The sequence below is a fragment of the Drosophila melanogaster genome, chromosome 2L (genome assembly GCF_000001215.4).
Source record: "Drosophila melanogaster chromosome 2L".
In the NCBI taxonomy this organism is placed as follows: domain Eukaryota; kingdom Metazoa; phylum Arthropoda; class Insecta; order Diptera; family Drosophilidae; genus Drosophila; species Drosophila melanogaster.
The window spans coordinates 9,367,244-9,382,654 of NT_033779.5; the positions used below are offsets into that span (position 1 = coordinate 9,367,244).

Here is a 15,411-nt window from a genome sequence, read left to right on the forward strand (position 1 = left end):
TAAACTAATTTTCTGTCAAGGCCTGCCACACATTGTGTGTGTTAAGTCCGCCTGGCTGAGTGTGTGCCGATTTGTGTGGGCTGACAAACACTAATTAATTGCAATGAGCTCCCTCTTTGAAGGGGTTTTGTCTGACGCGTTTGGATCCTGCTGTTGATTGGAGCATGCTAATTACCTAGAAATTGTCAATCATGTTAAAGCAAGTGGGGAAATGTGCCCTTAAAGGTACTTCATCGAGCTATTGGCCTTTATCCAATGAATAGATGGTACAGATCGGCAAATGGATATTGATTAGTTCATTTAAAGTGGAGTATTTATTTCATTAACTTTAAGCTGTGTTTTCGAAATTCCTGCATAGTTAAACAGTTACAAACTGGAACACAAAGTAGAATCTAGTTTTCTATCGAATCCTATAAATTTGACAAGCTAATTTTTTGTTTGGAAAGAAGTTTAAAAAACAAAATGGAAATCGTGGCAGTGGGTCTGGCGGCCTTTTTCCAACTGATGGGCTGCTACTTTTTTTTTGCTCAACCGCAGGATCGCTGTTCGCCGGCTCCAAATTTGGCCAGCTGGTTATTTCTGGGTGCCACGTTGTGTTTCCTGTGGGATATCAAAATATATCCTCGACGATTTATGCACATGTCCCGCTTCTGGCGCATCCTGATCGAGATTGTGGCCTCCATTTTCCTGGCCGAGGTGGGCACCGTCATAATTTGGTGTGCCTTGGAAAAGTTCCTGTTCAGCTTGACGAACGAGCTCGTAAATTTGACGCAATGTAGCTGTCGACCCTCGCATTTTGTATATTGGCTTTCAGGACTAATTACCAGCTTGATAAGCGGAGCGATGCTGTGGTACGTCCTTGAAGCCACCGACGGCGTGTACTACATAAAGAAGTTTTCCTGCAATCTAAGAACTACAATGGGCGTAACCTGGCGGATGTTCCGCTGCTATATCCAAATGAATATGGCGGCCAAGCGCCGGGCATTAACTATATGCCAATTAGCCAAGAGGGCGGGTACATGCAAAATGACAGCGTGTGAGTATTCTGAATCGGATGATGATTGCAGTGACTGATACGGAAATCATTGACCGTCGTTTGTATACTTTTGGATATTTTGCTGATAATGAAATGTTATACTAGAACTATGATTTCTTTCTGGCAATTAATACAGAACTAATTCGAATATTATTAAAATTGTGCAAGTTTTGATGAATTCGTCCACTCGATTGAAACTTAGTATTCAAATATAAATTAAAAACATATTAAATGTGCTATTTCAAATTGTCATTTAACTAAATAATAAATGGCAAACATTATTTGACAAGTTATTACACTTGTAATGCTAGCATTGTGTTGATGAAAAGTTCATGACCACCCTCGAAAAAAAAAAAACAGAATAAGATGTTACGATTATTCATCGAAAGAACCATTTCTCATACGCCCCGTCGTCCACACCCCCTCGCTGTGTGCGTGGCCATAACAAACACTCACAGAACGCAAGAGCACATCCAAATACACACAAGAAGACAGCTGAAAATGAATAAAAATGGGAGTGTCAGACGAGTTGCAGACAATCAGGGAAAACATTTGGAGATTGCCGTGCATTTCTAGGCAGCAATAGACGCCATATGCTAACTTTGATTACTTCTTCTGGCTTTTATCGCTGCTTCCCAAACCCAAATGTCTATGCCATTTCCCAGAAATGTAGGCAGAGCAGACGGGAAAAGCAAAGAAATTGTATTTCATTTTGCTGGCACTGAGAAAATACGGAACCGGATATGCGACATTTTATCAAGTCAAGCATAAATCAGCAGCTTATGCTGGATTCCATTGGTAGATGGGTCGGCTCCATTTCCTCGCTTTAACTCAGCTTTCCCTTACTTTCTTCGTTGTTCCTGCATGCTTGAAACTGGCAAATAATTTATTTTGCATAAATTTGTCAGCACTTAACGATGGGGGATCTACGCCACACCTATGAGAAGACCATGCCGCCTCATACAACCACCATCATATCCTGCGCCAAAGAATGAGCGCGTGGAATATGTTCCGTGGGCGGGTCACGCTGAATTATGCCATCTAATTTATCTGCAGGCAGGTGGTGCTCATTAATCTTACCACGCTTATGAACGGCTCTCCCGTATCCGTCTGTTTTTCTCGCCGTACAGCCGCAGCACACTCCTGGGAGTCCGGAATCCTGCGCTGCAGATAAGCTCTTCGCCTTTGCAGCGGACTCACGTAGCTGTTTTTGTGATTTCCTTTGCCCGCTTCAATGCCAGGCGAGGGATTTTACTTGATACCCTTTCTCTGGATAAGGAAATGGAACATTACTATATTCTCTGTGCGTTACGAAAAAATATAAAATATTAAGGATCCTCAAAAGTTTAAAACCTTGAAAACAAAAACTTCCGAAGACTGCTGATTAAGTATATTAAAAGTTCTTACCTTTTTCAAAATAATGCAGCAGAGCATACAGACAGCTTTTACAAACTGGATTTTCGCCCGCATAGTTCGGCACCTGACTCCGCTTAAGGCCTAATGGATTTGCGCTTTGATGTGCCAACTGCGTGTACGTGTATCAAAATCGTACGAGGGGGTGTGTGAGTTGTATGAGTGTGTGTGTGTGTGTGTGTTGGCCTGGTTGTAAGTGGTTAAGTGTCTATATTAGACGCCATCACTTGCAGTTTCCCATTTCTAAGGGCCCGCTGGTATTTTTTGGCCGTGTTTTTTGGCCCATTTTACTGCAGAGGTGGCAAGCATAAATTTCAACCTAAATGGCCTTATGAGGGCGGCCTCGAAGCTGATCCTCTGTTTATGGCCCAACCAAATGAAATGTGAGTGGGAGTTGGATTCACATTTGGTCTGGGATTGCGTATGTATGGCAGTGCCACGTGCTGGCCCTTTTAAATTAAAAATCCTGTCCGTGGCTTATGTTTGGGCGGTCCCAAAATTGAATTTTCCTCTCGTCCCGCTTTGATTAGCATAAAATGCGGTACGTGTTTTGGTTTGGCTGAAAAACGTGTGGTGATGATGATGCTCTTGTGTAGAAATCATTGAAATATTAAGTGCTTTTTCAAAGAATTTTTATTTTTGTTAAAATTTAATTTTTCTTTGCACACCACATTTTTTTTTTTGCTTATTTATCGTTTACTTTTCCGGATCTCATTTTTTCAACATTTAAAAATTCGCTTTGCTTGTAAACAGTTTTGGTTTTCCTTTTTGTTCTTGACACTTTACTTACAGTAAATATTGTAGAAATGTGTTTTTACTGCTTTTTCGACATTTAACTAATGAAATTTAGGTTGTTCTTGAGATTATCTATATACACACAGATTATGCTTCCAAAATTCTTTTAATTTACTTTCAGCCGGGTTCTTGTTTCCTGTCTATGGTGGGTGATTTCTTTCAAAAGGATTTAGTTCTTCAATCAACTTCTGTATGCAATATTTTATTCTGCATTGACCGGTCTAAACTTAGTTATTTGCTAGGCAAAAGTTTAATATTAGTTTAGTATCTCACTTGTGTTTTTTAAACTAACTATATTTCTATTGAAACGATCTTATTTCAACGAGCACTGGTTCGCAGCAGTATCTTTTATATCAAAAGATTCATTTCCTTTCTCATTTAAGATTATGTAAAAGTATTTAAATGTAACTTTTATTTAAAAAGTGTGTCACGAATTAACAATACATATTTATATACTCTTCGGAATTTTCGCAACATCAAATTTTTGTTTTGTAATATAAGAAAATATGTGTTTTTTTTCTAAATTGAACAGTATTTAAAGCAACATTCCTCTTATACAATTTAAAGTAATGAATCCATATCTTAATGAGAAAAAAGGTGTAATCGGCAAGTCGATTCCGGGAATACCCTTACACAACAATTAGGCAATTATTTAACTTTTTATCAGAGATTAGCTAAGTAATAAAGATTAAATTTAAAACGACGCACACTCAGACCAGCGGATTTTACTTTACTGACTAATTGGAATCACCTCCCTCACCTCATTGTTTGGGCATGATATCTATTTAAATCTACATTTCCATCTATTTTCCACCTAGACTTACAAGAAGGTGTGGTTTAAGGAGCTTTGTACTTCTAAAGCCCCTTCTTACTTATCTGAATCAAAATTGTTCGTCATTTTATCGTTTTTAGCACATCAAAAACTATAAATATTGGACCAAAAATTACCATTGAACCTTATTTAAAGTCAAATATGTTTGCTACTGTCTTTCTTTATGTTCAGTTTCGTTTTCATTTGGTTAGTTCTTGACCGTCATGCCCAAATATTTACATTTCCTTGAGTTCAGCTTATTCATTTTTCAGCATCCATGCAAAAATCAATTAACATTTATGGAAATAAATGTCGAAGAGTGAAAACTTAACACAGCGACCCCAAAAAAAAAAAACTATTTACAAGGTCAACCACACAAACCTCCATCGCGCTGGGTGGAAGTGGGTTGCTGTAAGGATCGGATGGTATGGAATGGGATGGGTCAGGAAAGCAAGGACACGAATGTCGTCGCCGTTTTAGTTTTTGGATGTCGTCGTCGCCTTTTGTGTGCGTCTTGTCGACACAGTTTTTGCTCGCCAGTTCATTGAAATGGTGGCAGTCAATGTGTCAGATAAACAAGCCCGATGACACTTTTTGGCCATGATTCAGGGTCTGATCCGGGCAAACGGAGCGTGAGAGTCAAGTGTGGGAATTTATAGTTGGCCATGCAATTCTTGCCCCAAGATTTGCACAATAAACACCTTGACGGGACAGGAAAATGGGAGTGCTTGGGAAATGGGCGAAAGTGGGCGGTGCTCTATCTCTGACTGTCTGCACACAAGTGGTCACATTTATGTGGACGATATGTTTGCCTTGTATGCGGGTAGCTTCTCTTCTGACCCCCGTCCATTTGCAGACTCACTCTTCCTTTGTTTGCAGGACCTTGCCAGGACGTGCCCGGCTGCACACACATACGCACGCAAACAATCCTCCATGCACGCTGCCAATGACAGTTGTCAACATGACAGTTATAAGGACACTGATACAAATGTTACGGATGTTTGTCTTGGCCGGACAAGGAATGTTGTTTACTGCTTGGCGTAAGTAGAAAGCAAAGATTGATTAAAAGTCCTGATAAATGGTTGCAAACTGTATGTGTCCCATCTTAAAATTAATGGATAATTATCTCAGTGCCATAAAATTTAATTTGAGAAGTTTACAATCGTAGAGGCAGTGATCTTCACAATCTTCTTTTCGAAAACTTTGAAATAAGCATTAAAAACTCTTCGTTACGACTTTAAAATCTCTGATTCCGTTAAACATTTGAGAACATGATTTTTCTAATAGTTTTTCTTAAGTGGACGTTTGAAAATACTTATCCAACTTTGCTATTCTTAATTCCTATGACACTTGAACTTAAAGTATTTACTTTCCACGACCTTAACTTTTATATGTTTTTAAGAAGATTATAGAAATAAAGAACTTTGGAATAACTGCAATAGCTGAATTTAATAAAAGTAATAGAGATACGGAAAGTTTAAGTGACCAATGGCAATGAAATTGGCTTGTGTATGATTGACCTTGGCTTTAAAGTTTCTAAAAATTTTAGCCAGATAAAGTTGCATTCAGCAGTTAAACCATTCATTCACATTATACATACTCTAAAAATCTTCCAACTTTAATCCTTTTCCCTACTTTTACCGCAGTTTTAGAGCTTTTTTAGGCAGTACTGTCAGAAGTTGGTAAGTCCGTTTCAGTTGTGGAAATCCCAGCTAATGTCCGGCAATCAATGCCTGGGACCAATGTAGATCCCTCCGAGACTATCGCCGCTATCCCCGCCCACACCGCTGCCCTCGCCGTCCTCCTCATCCTCACCATCGTTATCCAGAAGGCCATCATCCAGCCCAATGGCTTCCGTTCCGTTCTCCTGTCCACTCGGACCATTGTTGATGGTGGTTCCCTCGTAGGTATCGCTGTCGTCCACCAGACAACAGTCCCCGCAGTCATCCGTCGAGGAGTTGACATCGTCGCTGAGATCGTCCAGCAGCGTCACCTTGGGAGTCCGAAACTCATCCGGACATCCCACCGAAAGACCGGCGGAGGCAACCGAAATCTTGATGTTGCAATTCGTGGAGGCGTGGCAGGCATGGGAGTGCGGAATGGGCTGCTGGACAGTGGCCACCTGGGACGACGCCCCGTGAGCGGGCCGAAAACTCAGATTTGGCGTCCGCTGACCCATGCTGGCGATTCCGGGTGGCATCTGGGTGTGCGACATGCTCAACGTGGGCGGCACATTTAGCACCGCTGCCCCACCGCCCACCTTGTGCTGCGAGTGGGCGTGGCCCGAGTACATCAGCTGGTGCGTGTCCGAGGCCAAATTGTGGGCAGTCAGTTGCAGCGGATGCTGATCCTTGCGTTCTGTCGAGTGGAGAAAGCAGAAGAGATGGCAACTATAAACACTTCAGATTGCAAAGTATCTGAAGGATGCGGACACGGAAGCGGAAGTGCATTCGAGGACATGTCGGCGATTGGTTTATCGCCTCCACATTGTGCAGGCATCTGTGAGGGCCTCAAGTGAATGAGCCAGCACTTCGCGTCCCCCATCACTTCCGCTTTCCACTGTCCTGGGCTTTTGCGAATGGGTAGATGCGGGAGTAGAAGTATTCGCTACCCTGCTCTCAAATGAAAATGTGCATGTGCCCATTAGGGGCGCTACGTGGACGTTTCGTAAAATCCAATTAATTAAATGGAAAAATAAGCTGATTGCCGTATTGAGTATTTGTGAGTCTGCCAATCCGCTGCATACAAATTTGCAGCTATGCATTTTATATTATTCGAAATTCCTAAACGAACACTTTAAATAGTACTTAACATTCACCAAACTATATTAAAGCCCTATTTTGATGCAGTTTTGTTTAGGCAGAATTAACATAAAAACGAATAAAATAAATTTAAAATATTTTCTGATTTCATTTTATTTGTTTTTTGCTTTAAGCTCTTTAAACTAACACAGATTCCGTTTCAGGCAAAATTGCGAGACTGAAAAGTTAGACTGTTAATCAAATTTTAAAAAGCACCAGTAAGTGCTTGTTACTAAAATTAATTAAACAGATTAGGGCATACTCCCCGATCCCAAGCTCTGCGTATTTCAGAGTGCAGTGGCTTCGGAAGGGTGTGAAAACTTTCCGGTGACACCATGCCCTCGACCTGACAAGCACCATTGTCCTGGCCATACAATGGCTCTCAAACTATGTGTGTGGTTACAAGTGGGTTCAACTGCGTTGGTATCACCTTTTCCGCCTCCATCGCCACCGCTCACACCCGCCCCGCAATTATCTGTCCGCAAAACTTTCAACTAACGTGGTCGGATGGGGTAAAACCCGGCTGGAGGCGGAAATTAATGGCAGGACGAGGAGGCGAGAAGGAATCCCATCATCAACTCACCCAGGGGGCCCAGAAGTTTTGGCTGGAGCGGCAGCATGAAGTCGTGGCCAGTCGTCGCCGCCCGCGGCTGGAGGCTCTGCACCGCCGGCACGCTCAAGTAGTCCGCTGCAAAGTCAGAGGAGGCGGCCGGAAAAGCCGGGAAAATGCGTTAGTGCCGTCGGAGCAAACAATGTAACGGTGGCCGAGCGAGGGCCAAAGTTTTCCCCAAAATAACCAAAAAGAAAACAAACACGAAAGCAAGGAAAAAACGAAGAAGGAAATGGAAAACCCAAGATGGTGGAAGCTTGCTTTACCAAACTTTAAAAACCACACGCAGCTAAAAATTTCTTCTACATAGCGTTCTGATAAAAAAAAAAGTTGGCGGCAAGGCACAAGAAAAAAGTGAAAAGTTGCGAAATCATTTTTAATAATTCTATAGATAAATACACTCGCATAAAATATACAACTTTAGCATTTCCATCAACAGGCACTTGACAACTTTTAACTATCCATAATTGCAAGATGGGAAAATTTTATTTACAAACCAACTTTATGCAAACAGTTTCGAAGATAAATAAATTTAAATACGTTGGCTTCAAGTCAAATTATAAGGTAACAGGCATTTAAATAAATACATTTATCGGGCAATAAATACGTGTAGGTAAAGACAACGAATCGCAGAACTTGTTAAAGTGAAATGCGACATTCTGAACATATATTTTTCTAAGAAACCCCATTAAGTGAACCAATAGAAAATCCTTCAAAGGAGCGTCTCTTCAGACAAACTTTTAACAATAATTGACAGTCGTTGAGAAGTGGCTACCGTGAAAATTGGTTTACTCTTGCACTTTGTATTTGAGCTGGTGCAACAAATTTAAATATTAAAATTAATTTGCCCGTACTCCCGTAGCACTTGGCGGTGCGAAGAACAAAATGAAATTTCAGCAGGTGAGGAATGGGTTGGGATTTTTCCACAGACTCAGATGCCTTCAGGTGAGTGGGCATTGGCGCCCACTGCCTTAATTGAAATTCCTGGCCAATTCCTGGCCGTTGGCATTCCCTCTTGGCCCACTGTGGCCATAAATTGTTCAAGCGTTTGGCCGCCCTTTCAGTACACGGTTGTGTTTCTGGTAAATGACCACTACAGGATCGCAGAAGTAACCCTGTAGCACCAGCAGCCACTTGGCCTGCTAATGATTTAGTTGCTATTTTTGTGCCCTGCAATTTGCATCCGAAAGTGGGTAACAAAAGCATTGCCCCCGTCGACTTTGCCGCACCTCGGCATAATGCAAAGCAGCTTAGGAAAGTAAAAAAAAAACTGGGTGGTAAATAGGAGCCTCGTCAAATGTCACCGCTCCTGCATTTCCGGCAAACAGAGAAATTTCATTTGCCCCGGAACTCGGAACGTGCCAAAGTATGCAACTCTATTTTCACATTGCCTTTTTAAGCGAAAAAAATGGGGCCAGTTGCGTTTTCCAAGCGGCTTATAAAATGTTTCGCTACGTGTGAACTGCTCTTAAAATAGCAGCCACAAAACAACAAAGAAAACAATTAATAAATACTTTTCTAAGAGCATCTTAAAAGCATTTCCTAACTGACACTTAAGTTTTTTGTGTATAGAGTGCGATATTAAAAGGTATTTTATACATTTTTGAATTTAATATTTATAGTAGACCGCCTTACTTATGAAAACGACTTATTAAGGCATTTATTATATTAAATTTAACTATTCGATGTAATTGAAAAAGTGAAGTTTTTTATGCCAGCAATCAATTCCCCATCATATTAAAGTTTAAGTCCCAACCCTTTCCGTGTATAACTACAACTTAAAACTTTCATCAGCTTTTCGAATTAGCATTTATGGTTCCTTTTTCTTTTAACACTTTCTCTGAGAGACCCCTGCCCTTTTGTCCTGAGTATCCAACATCCGAGTAAGTTCAACTAAGCAACTTTCAACTTTTGGACTAAAATTCTTTATTCTTTCGCTTTCCACAACCTCACAACTGGCTCAAGAAATTAATCGCCTTGAGGGCCGCAAACTGCCTTCCGTTTTCCCATTTGAGTAGCTCGTCATTTTTTTCTGGACAAAAGAAAAAAGAAAAGTCGAGATTTGAGCTTGCACACTTGAGCTCTTGTGGCTTTAATTAAAATGCACATCATGGGGAAATTTTCTTGAACCGGTTCTTTTCATTATACATTTTTCGACAGGTTTTTCTTTCTCATATTTTTTCACGTTATTTTCAATTTTTTACGTTTATGAGTCGGGCTATTTTCCAGCACTTTGGCGGACTGGCGAGCAAATGGAAAAAGTTTTTCAATTTGTTTGACGATAAATGAACTTTATTTCTATATATGTTCAAGTGCTTTAGTGTGGGCGAGAGCATATAGAGTGTTTGCGCCGGTTTGGCCTTTTTGAAATATGACATAAAAAGGATTTTCGCCTAGCATAATAAAATTGTAATTAAAGTTAAATGCCGAATATAAAAAGAATTTGCAAAAAGCTTTTAATATGCAAATAAACATAAAAAGTTTTCCCTTTGGCCGTTTTGTGTTTGTTGCAACCTCTTTTATTGACTAACTCTCGCAGTGACAAAGTTTATAGCATTCGGGTGAAATTTATAGCATGCGATAAATTTTAACAAGCTGAGGGCAACGACAACAAGAAGATGTTGTTCCCCACTCAAATGACTAATTGTTCCAGACCCATAAGAATATCCTACACAGACTATAAAAGTGAATAACACCAAGGGCTTTATTCGAAAGTTATTATTTGATTTAATTGTTTAAATAATAAAAGTCTGCTTCTTCTATACTGCCTGTATTAACCGTCTTAAAAAAGGGGGAATTACTTAAAAGGTATAATTAAAAATAATTATGTTATTTCGACAATTCATTCTTCATTAAATAAATATTTGTTGAAAGTATCCTTTTTTCTATAATGGACTTGAATTCGGTAAAAGTGGAAACAAAATAAATACTGGTGCATATTTTTCTCAGTGCTTTCACGGGCATATCAGGAAATTTCTGCAAACGGTTAACAAACATTTGTGCACGTGCAGCATGCCAAGGCAAAGACAAAGGGGTCGAAGGATAGGGGCGGTGGGCGAAGAAAGTAGAAAGTAGGGAAATGTACAGATAGGCGGATAGACAGAAGGGCACAAGACGGGACAACACTTACAACTGATGAACGAGGGACCGGCGGGGGCGGCTGCGGCGGCTGTGGCAACGGCTGCTGAGGCAGCTGAGCCTGTTAGCGATGCCGATGACGTCATCGCCGCCGACGCTGGGCCAAGGCCGTGGGCGTGGCCATGGGCGTGGCCGTGACTGTGGGCGGGCGTGGGCGTGGGTTGGAGCATAGGCACTTGGTAGGTCAACGCCGACATCGGCGTCGGGTCCGCCTCATTCATCGCCATCGCCATCGTGGTCGTCGTCCTTTGCGCAGGATGCAGGCCAATGACATTGACGCCGTTCACGTTCACGGTGCCTGGATTTCCGACCAGCGGACGGATGCATTACCATTCGGATACACATATACAACACACGCATTCGATTACATGTTGTTACACCAACACACACAAAATGTAACAGTTACAAATACATTTGACAAACATTAAGGAACAAAAATAAGAAATAAATTCATTTTAGAACCATATGCAGCAACATTAATTTCGAATAAAGGGCTTTAGGGCAGCCAAAAATATAATTAAACCGCTTATATAATTTGGAAAAGCCCCCAAAAGGAAAAGGTTCTTATTTATGAAAAAACATTTCGAATGGGTATATACGTAAAGCACAATTTATTAAACAAGATTAAAGTATTTATACAAATTTTTAATTCAAACAAAGGTTCAAGCTTAAATACATTTATAATTCGTTACGATCTGTGACACGGTATAAAATTAGAAAATGATTAAAATACTGAAATTATTATTTTCTGTAATGAAATCTTTCAGAAGGAAGCTAAGCGTATTTATGTATTTACAATGTATGTATTTGTCCATCTTTAGTAAAATGTTTAATTATTATTTGCTTTCCCCGGAGGCTTGCGCCTACAAAGATCATAAATAATCAGGATAATCTCAAGTCAACATTAATGAACTTAGTAGCACGTCAATGATAACCAAGAAGGAGCCAATATCCACCAGCTGGAATTGTGGGCATTAAGGAAACCCAAAGCGATTATAAATCATCGTACGACATTAAATTTATAACCCTTGGTGAGTCCGAAATTGCTGTGCAATTGCAGCTGCTGGGAGCTGAGGATAATGGGAAATCATGTCCCCGCTCGAGTGCATATATCCACTTAAGTCTCTCGGCCCCCGGGGTTTGCAGCCTCAGCAGCATCCAAGCCACTCGCATGTGGCGAAAGTCCTGCCTTCAATGCTTTTGAATAATCAGTAAAATGGAAATTTACCACATGAAGTCCCCAGTGGGCGTGGGTGGTGGGGAGATTCTGGAGGTCGGCAGCACCCCGGGGAATACTAAATGCTAAATAACAGCTGACTCGCCCAGTGAAGGGTGCATAAATAATAAAATAATTAAACAAGAAATTGAATGAAATTAATTCAGGCCCCAACAGCGAGGCAAAACCAGAAGCCAGTATCTGTGTGTGTGCGTGAGTATCTGTGTTATGTATGCTGCATGTGTGTGTGTGCGTATTAGTCTGTAGCACTGGGACTGCTCTAAATATCTGCAGGCCGAAAAAAGCAATAAAACAAAAAGTAATATTCAATACAATTTGAAAGTGACAGAAAGAGGCAGAAAAGTGATGAAAAGTCGAAAACTCCGACTGTAATAATACCCTATACTCGCACAAAAAATATTTTGTAAAATATTACGTATACGTATTATTAAGAATACACTCATTACAAATATATAACCAAAATTATGCTTTGCAAATGCTTTGTTTGTTTTGAATTAAAATTTGTTTGTCGTAGTTACCGTGAGAACAAAAGTAATATTTACACTTGCCCAAAACCAAATTTGATTGTCATGCACTTAATTAACATTTCTGCCAATTTTCGTTTTTGCGAGTAGCGGGTATAGATTAAGCAGGTGGTAGAACTCACCGATTTTGGCACCGCCGAATGCGTCCTTAAACATTGGCGCCCCTGCAGCAGAATGACCCACCGCATGACCACCGAGTCCCGGCCCTCCTGCTCCCACTGGAACCACACCACCGGCCACCAATCCCGGCCCAGTGGGTGGCGTCTGTTTGATGGCGTTCGTCCTTCCGCGATGCGGAGCAGTTGGCTCCCTCTTGCGGCGCGGCTGCTCCACCGGCAGGACACGTCGTCGCTTCTTGGGCAGCTTGGAGCGAGCCTGGGAAAAGGGACGTTAAGCCATGTTAGCCAAAAGAGGTAAATAGCTGGCCAGAAGCTGGCAAACCTGAGTGTGAGAGTAGAACATGGAGAAATTGCTGACAATGACGGGCACGGGCAGGGCGATGGTCAGCACACCGGCTAGAGCACAGAGGGCACCCACGAACATGCCCGGATAGGTCTTGGGCGCCACATCGCCATATCCCACGGTGGTCATGGTCACAATGGCCCACCACAGACCCAAAGGTATGCTCTTGAACTGGTTGTCCGGATTGTCCTAAGGAAAAACATGTAATACTTCTTATTATTATGCACATGTATAAATTTAAGTAAAGCCAAGAATTTTCCGATTTGGTATTTTAAAATTTGCTTTATGGATTTAACAACTTACTACTCCTGAGCTCTTTACGTAGCAATTAGAATTTAATTAAACCTCACCTGCAACTTCTCCGCATAGTAAGCCAAACTGGCGAAGAAAACTATGCCCAGGACGAGGAAGAACACCAACAGAGTAAGCTCCTTGGCCGAAGCCTTGAATGTGTGGATGAGGATTCTCAGGCCCGGTGAATGGCGAGTCAGCTTGAACAGTCGCATAATCCTGACGATGGAAAAGGCCTCCAGAAGACCCGTATATTCACCCATGCGCTGCATTACGTCCGTGTAAAAGCTCAAAGTGGCCGTAAAATCAATAATATTGACCGGCGACTTTATGAACTGCCACAAATTAGGGGAGACCTAAGGCAAATATGATCCTCTTTAAGTATCTTCCACAAGAAAATCATGTGTTACACTTTTCTAAGAAAATAAAAATATTCTTCTAGCGATTACTCACAATCAGCCTGATGATGACCTCGATGAAGAACCAGACGTTGCAGACCAGTTCCACGTAGAAGAAGGCCTCGTGTGGCTGCCCATAGGTCTCAATCCATCCGTGTTTTCTCCTCCCATTATGGCCCAATATCTTCTCTTCGATAAACTCGTTGAGGATACTTCCGTTGATATTCCGTTTCAGTCGCTGCCGCTGGCCGCCCTTAATGGTGGCAATGGGCGTGGCTTGGCCAGAAGCGGTAAAGTTACCGCTGCTGTAGCTCGTGTAGTTTGTGACACGAAAGGTGGGTCCGATGCTGCCGCTGGGCGGCGTTATGCTGTGCTGATGATACTGATGGGTCTGCGGTGGTTCTCCCATGGGATCGTGTCCGTGGGGTGGACCACCCGCTCCTGGCCCGTGGGCATCGTGGGCTCCGGAGGGCAGATCGACACGAAAGCCGGGATGGGTCTTCAGGCAGAATGATATCACAGAAACAAATATAAAGAAAACCGACATGCCAGCAACGATCTGTAAAGAGATATCGTTAGTAATCAGAAAGCATATTTGGTTATTAGGAATCATTTAAGACCCACCTTGGCACCCGTGGAGCTGGATGGCTCATCGAACATGGCCCAGATCTTGGGTTTTATACGCTGCCAGCAGTTAAGCTCGCCGTTGCTCAGTGCCTCCTCAAAACCAAATAGACGAGCTATCTGCTCCTCCGTGGGCTTTTCATTTTCAATATCTAGCTTATCTAATATGGCTAAGGTGTTCTAGGGAAGATTTTCCAATTGAGTATTTTAAGTCTAAGTCACTGGATTAAATTGTGTCATAACTTACTTGCGTATCGCGATGTATGCTATATGTTGACCAACAGCAAGGTTCTACCTGATTTGAGTCGAGTCCCCAGAATTCCAGCTCCTCCTCGAAAAGCGGACCACACACGTCAGTTGGATAGTGCAGTTTTCCAGTTCTAAATCAATGACAGAAAATGAAATAACCCATTTAAAACAGAATCCTTTGGTATATATATATGTTTTCCCATTTATCTTCAAGATTTTTTTGTCAAGAAGCTGGATCATAAATTGAATAAACTGAACAAGTGGTCCGCAAACTCCGAAAGTCTTCGTTCTCAAATTATTCAAACTGAAGATGCCTCGTTTGCGTAGAATCTCATTAAGACACAGCAATTATGGCATAACTAACCTTTGACTAAATGCTTTCTCCATCAAGGATTCCCATTTTGGACTCTCTCGACCGGTCAAAACAAATTCATGGACTTTGCCAAGCATGCAGAGGGATTAGACATCAGACCGAATAATATTATGGCCAAAAAGGCACGTCTGGAAATGTGGCTGCAAATTGCGCAACTGAAAGTCTGTGATGGTAGAGGGATATCACTTTTATATGCATGGTTGGCAAATGTGTGGATATGCATTGCATGCACCTGGTAAAAAGAATAAACCGACATGGCCATTCCACACCCACCTCTTGACCCCCTTCTCCGACACTTGGCATATTCATAATGCTGCCTTGGCCATTGTTCCATTCTCTTGGCCAACAACAATTTGTGATGCTTTCACTGTGTGTGAAGTGTGTGTGTGTGTGTGTAAGTGTGTGCTCAAATTGCAGTAAATGGCTGCGAGGGAGTTCCAAAAAAATATGGGGAGGGATCGTCCTTGTCCGCAGTTGTTGGCCAACTTGTAATGCCATATCAGCTGCCGGACAGTCGCCGAGTGCGGGGACGAGTCCTTGACTGGTTTTATTTTTGGATGATATCTTCACTTACCACCCATTCCACCCACCCATACACACACAAATGCAGAAACGTACGGCCATCCTGGCAATCCTTTTTCCGTGATGG

At 41.8% G+C, this 15,411-nt stretch overlaps 2 protein-coding genes and 1 non-coding gene across 4 annotated transcripts in view; 2 read left to right on the forward strand and 1 right to left on the reverse strand.

The window, feature by feature from the left end:
• Nucleotides 1-396: 396 nt before the first annotated feature.
• On the forward strand, nucleotides 397-1,191 carry CG34181 (uncharacterized protein). The gene has a single exon (NM_001103660.2). It carries the CDS (start codon nucleotides 463-465, stop codon nucleotides 1,072-1,074), a length of 612 nt encoding a protein of 203 aa, NP_001097130.1. The 5' UTR covers nucleotides 397-462; the 3' UTR covers nucleotides 1,075-1,191.
• Nucleotides 1,192-3,065: 1,874 nt separating this feature from the next.
• Nucleotides 3,066-15,411, reverse strand: part of Shawl (Shaw-like) — a 44,848-nt gene continuing 32,502 nt past the window's right edge. Inside the window, exons 4-12 of one of the 2 annotated variants that reach the window (NM_001103661.3) lie at nucleotides 14,388-14,520; nucleotides 14,141-14,320; nucleotides 13,572-14,075; nucleotides 13,178-13,474; nucleotides 12,807-13,016; nucleotides 12,488-12,740; nucleotides 10,597-10,902; nucleotides 7,440-7,544; nucleotides 5,737-6,413 (exon numbers count right to left, since the gene is read on the reverse strand). In NM_001103661.3, coding sequence (NP_001097131.2) covers nucleotides 5,782-6,413; nucleotides 7,440-7,544; nucleotides 10,597-10,902; nucleotides 12,488-12,740; nucleotides 12,807-13,016; nucleotides 13,178-13,474; nucleotides 13,572-14,075; nucleotides 14,141-14,320; nucleotides 14,388-14,520 — 2,620 coding nt within the window. In that variant the 3' untranslated portion in view covers nucleotides 5,737-5,781. Of the gene's footprint in view, nucleotides 6,414-7,439; nucleotides 7,545-10,596; nucleotides 10,903-12,487; nucleotides 12,741-12,806; nucleotides 13,017-13,177; nucleotides 13,475-13,571; nucleotides 14,076-14,140; nucleotides 14,321-14,387; nucleotides 14,521-15,411 lie in introns of both variants that reach the window. The other variant, NM_135440.2, reaches the window with a different exon arrangement.
• Nucleotides 4,859-6,761, forward strand: asRNA:CR43865 (antisense RNA:CR43865). Its single transcript, NR_073746.1, has 3 exons — nucleotides 4,859-4,878; nucleotides 4,935-5,095; nucleotides 5,702-6,761.

Excerpts from the sequence above, each read along its gene's own strand:
- CG34181 (NM_001103660.2), top strand. The coding sequence starts at position 463 with ATGGAAATCGTGGCAGTGGGTCTGGCGGCCTTTTTCCAACTGATGGGC.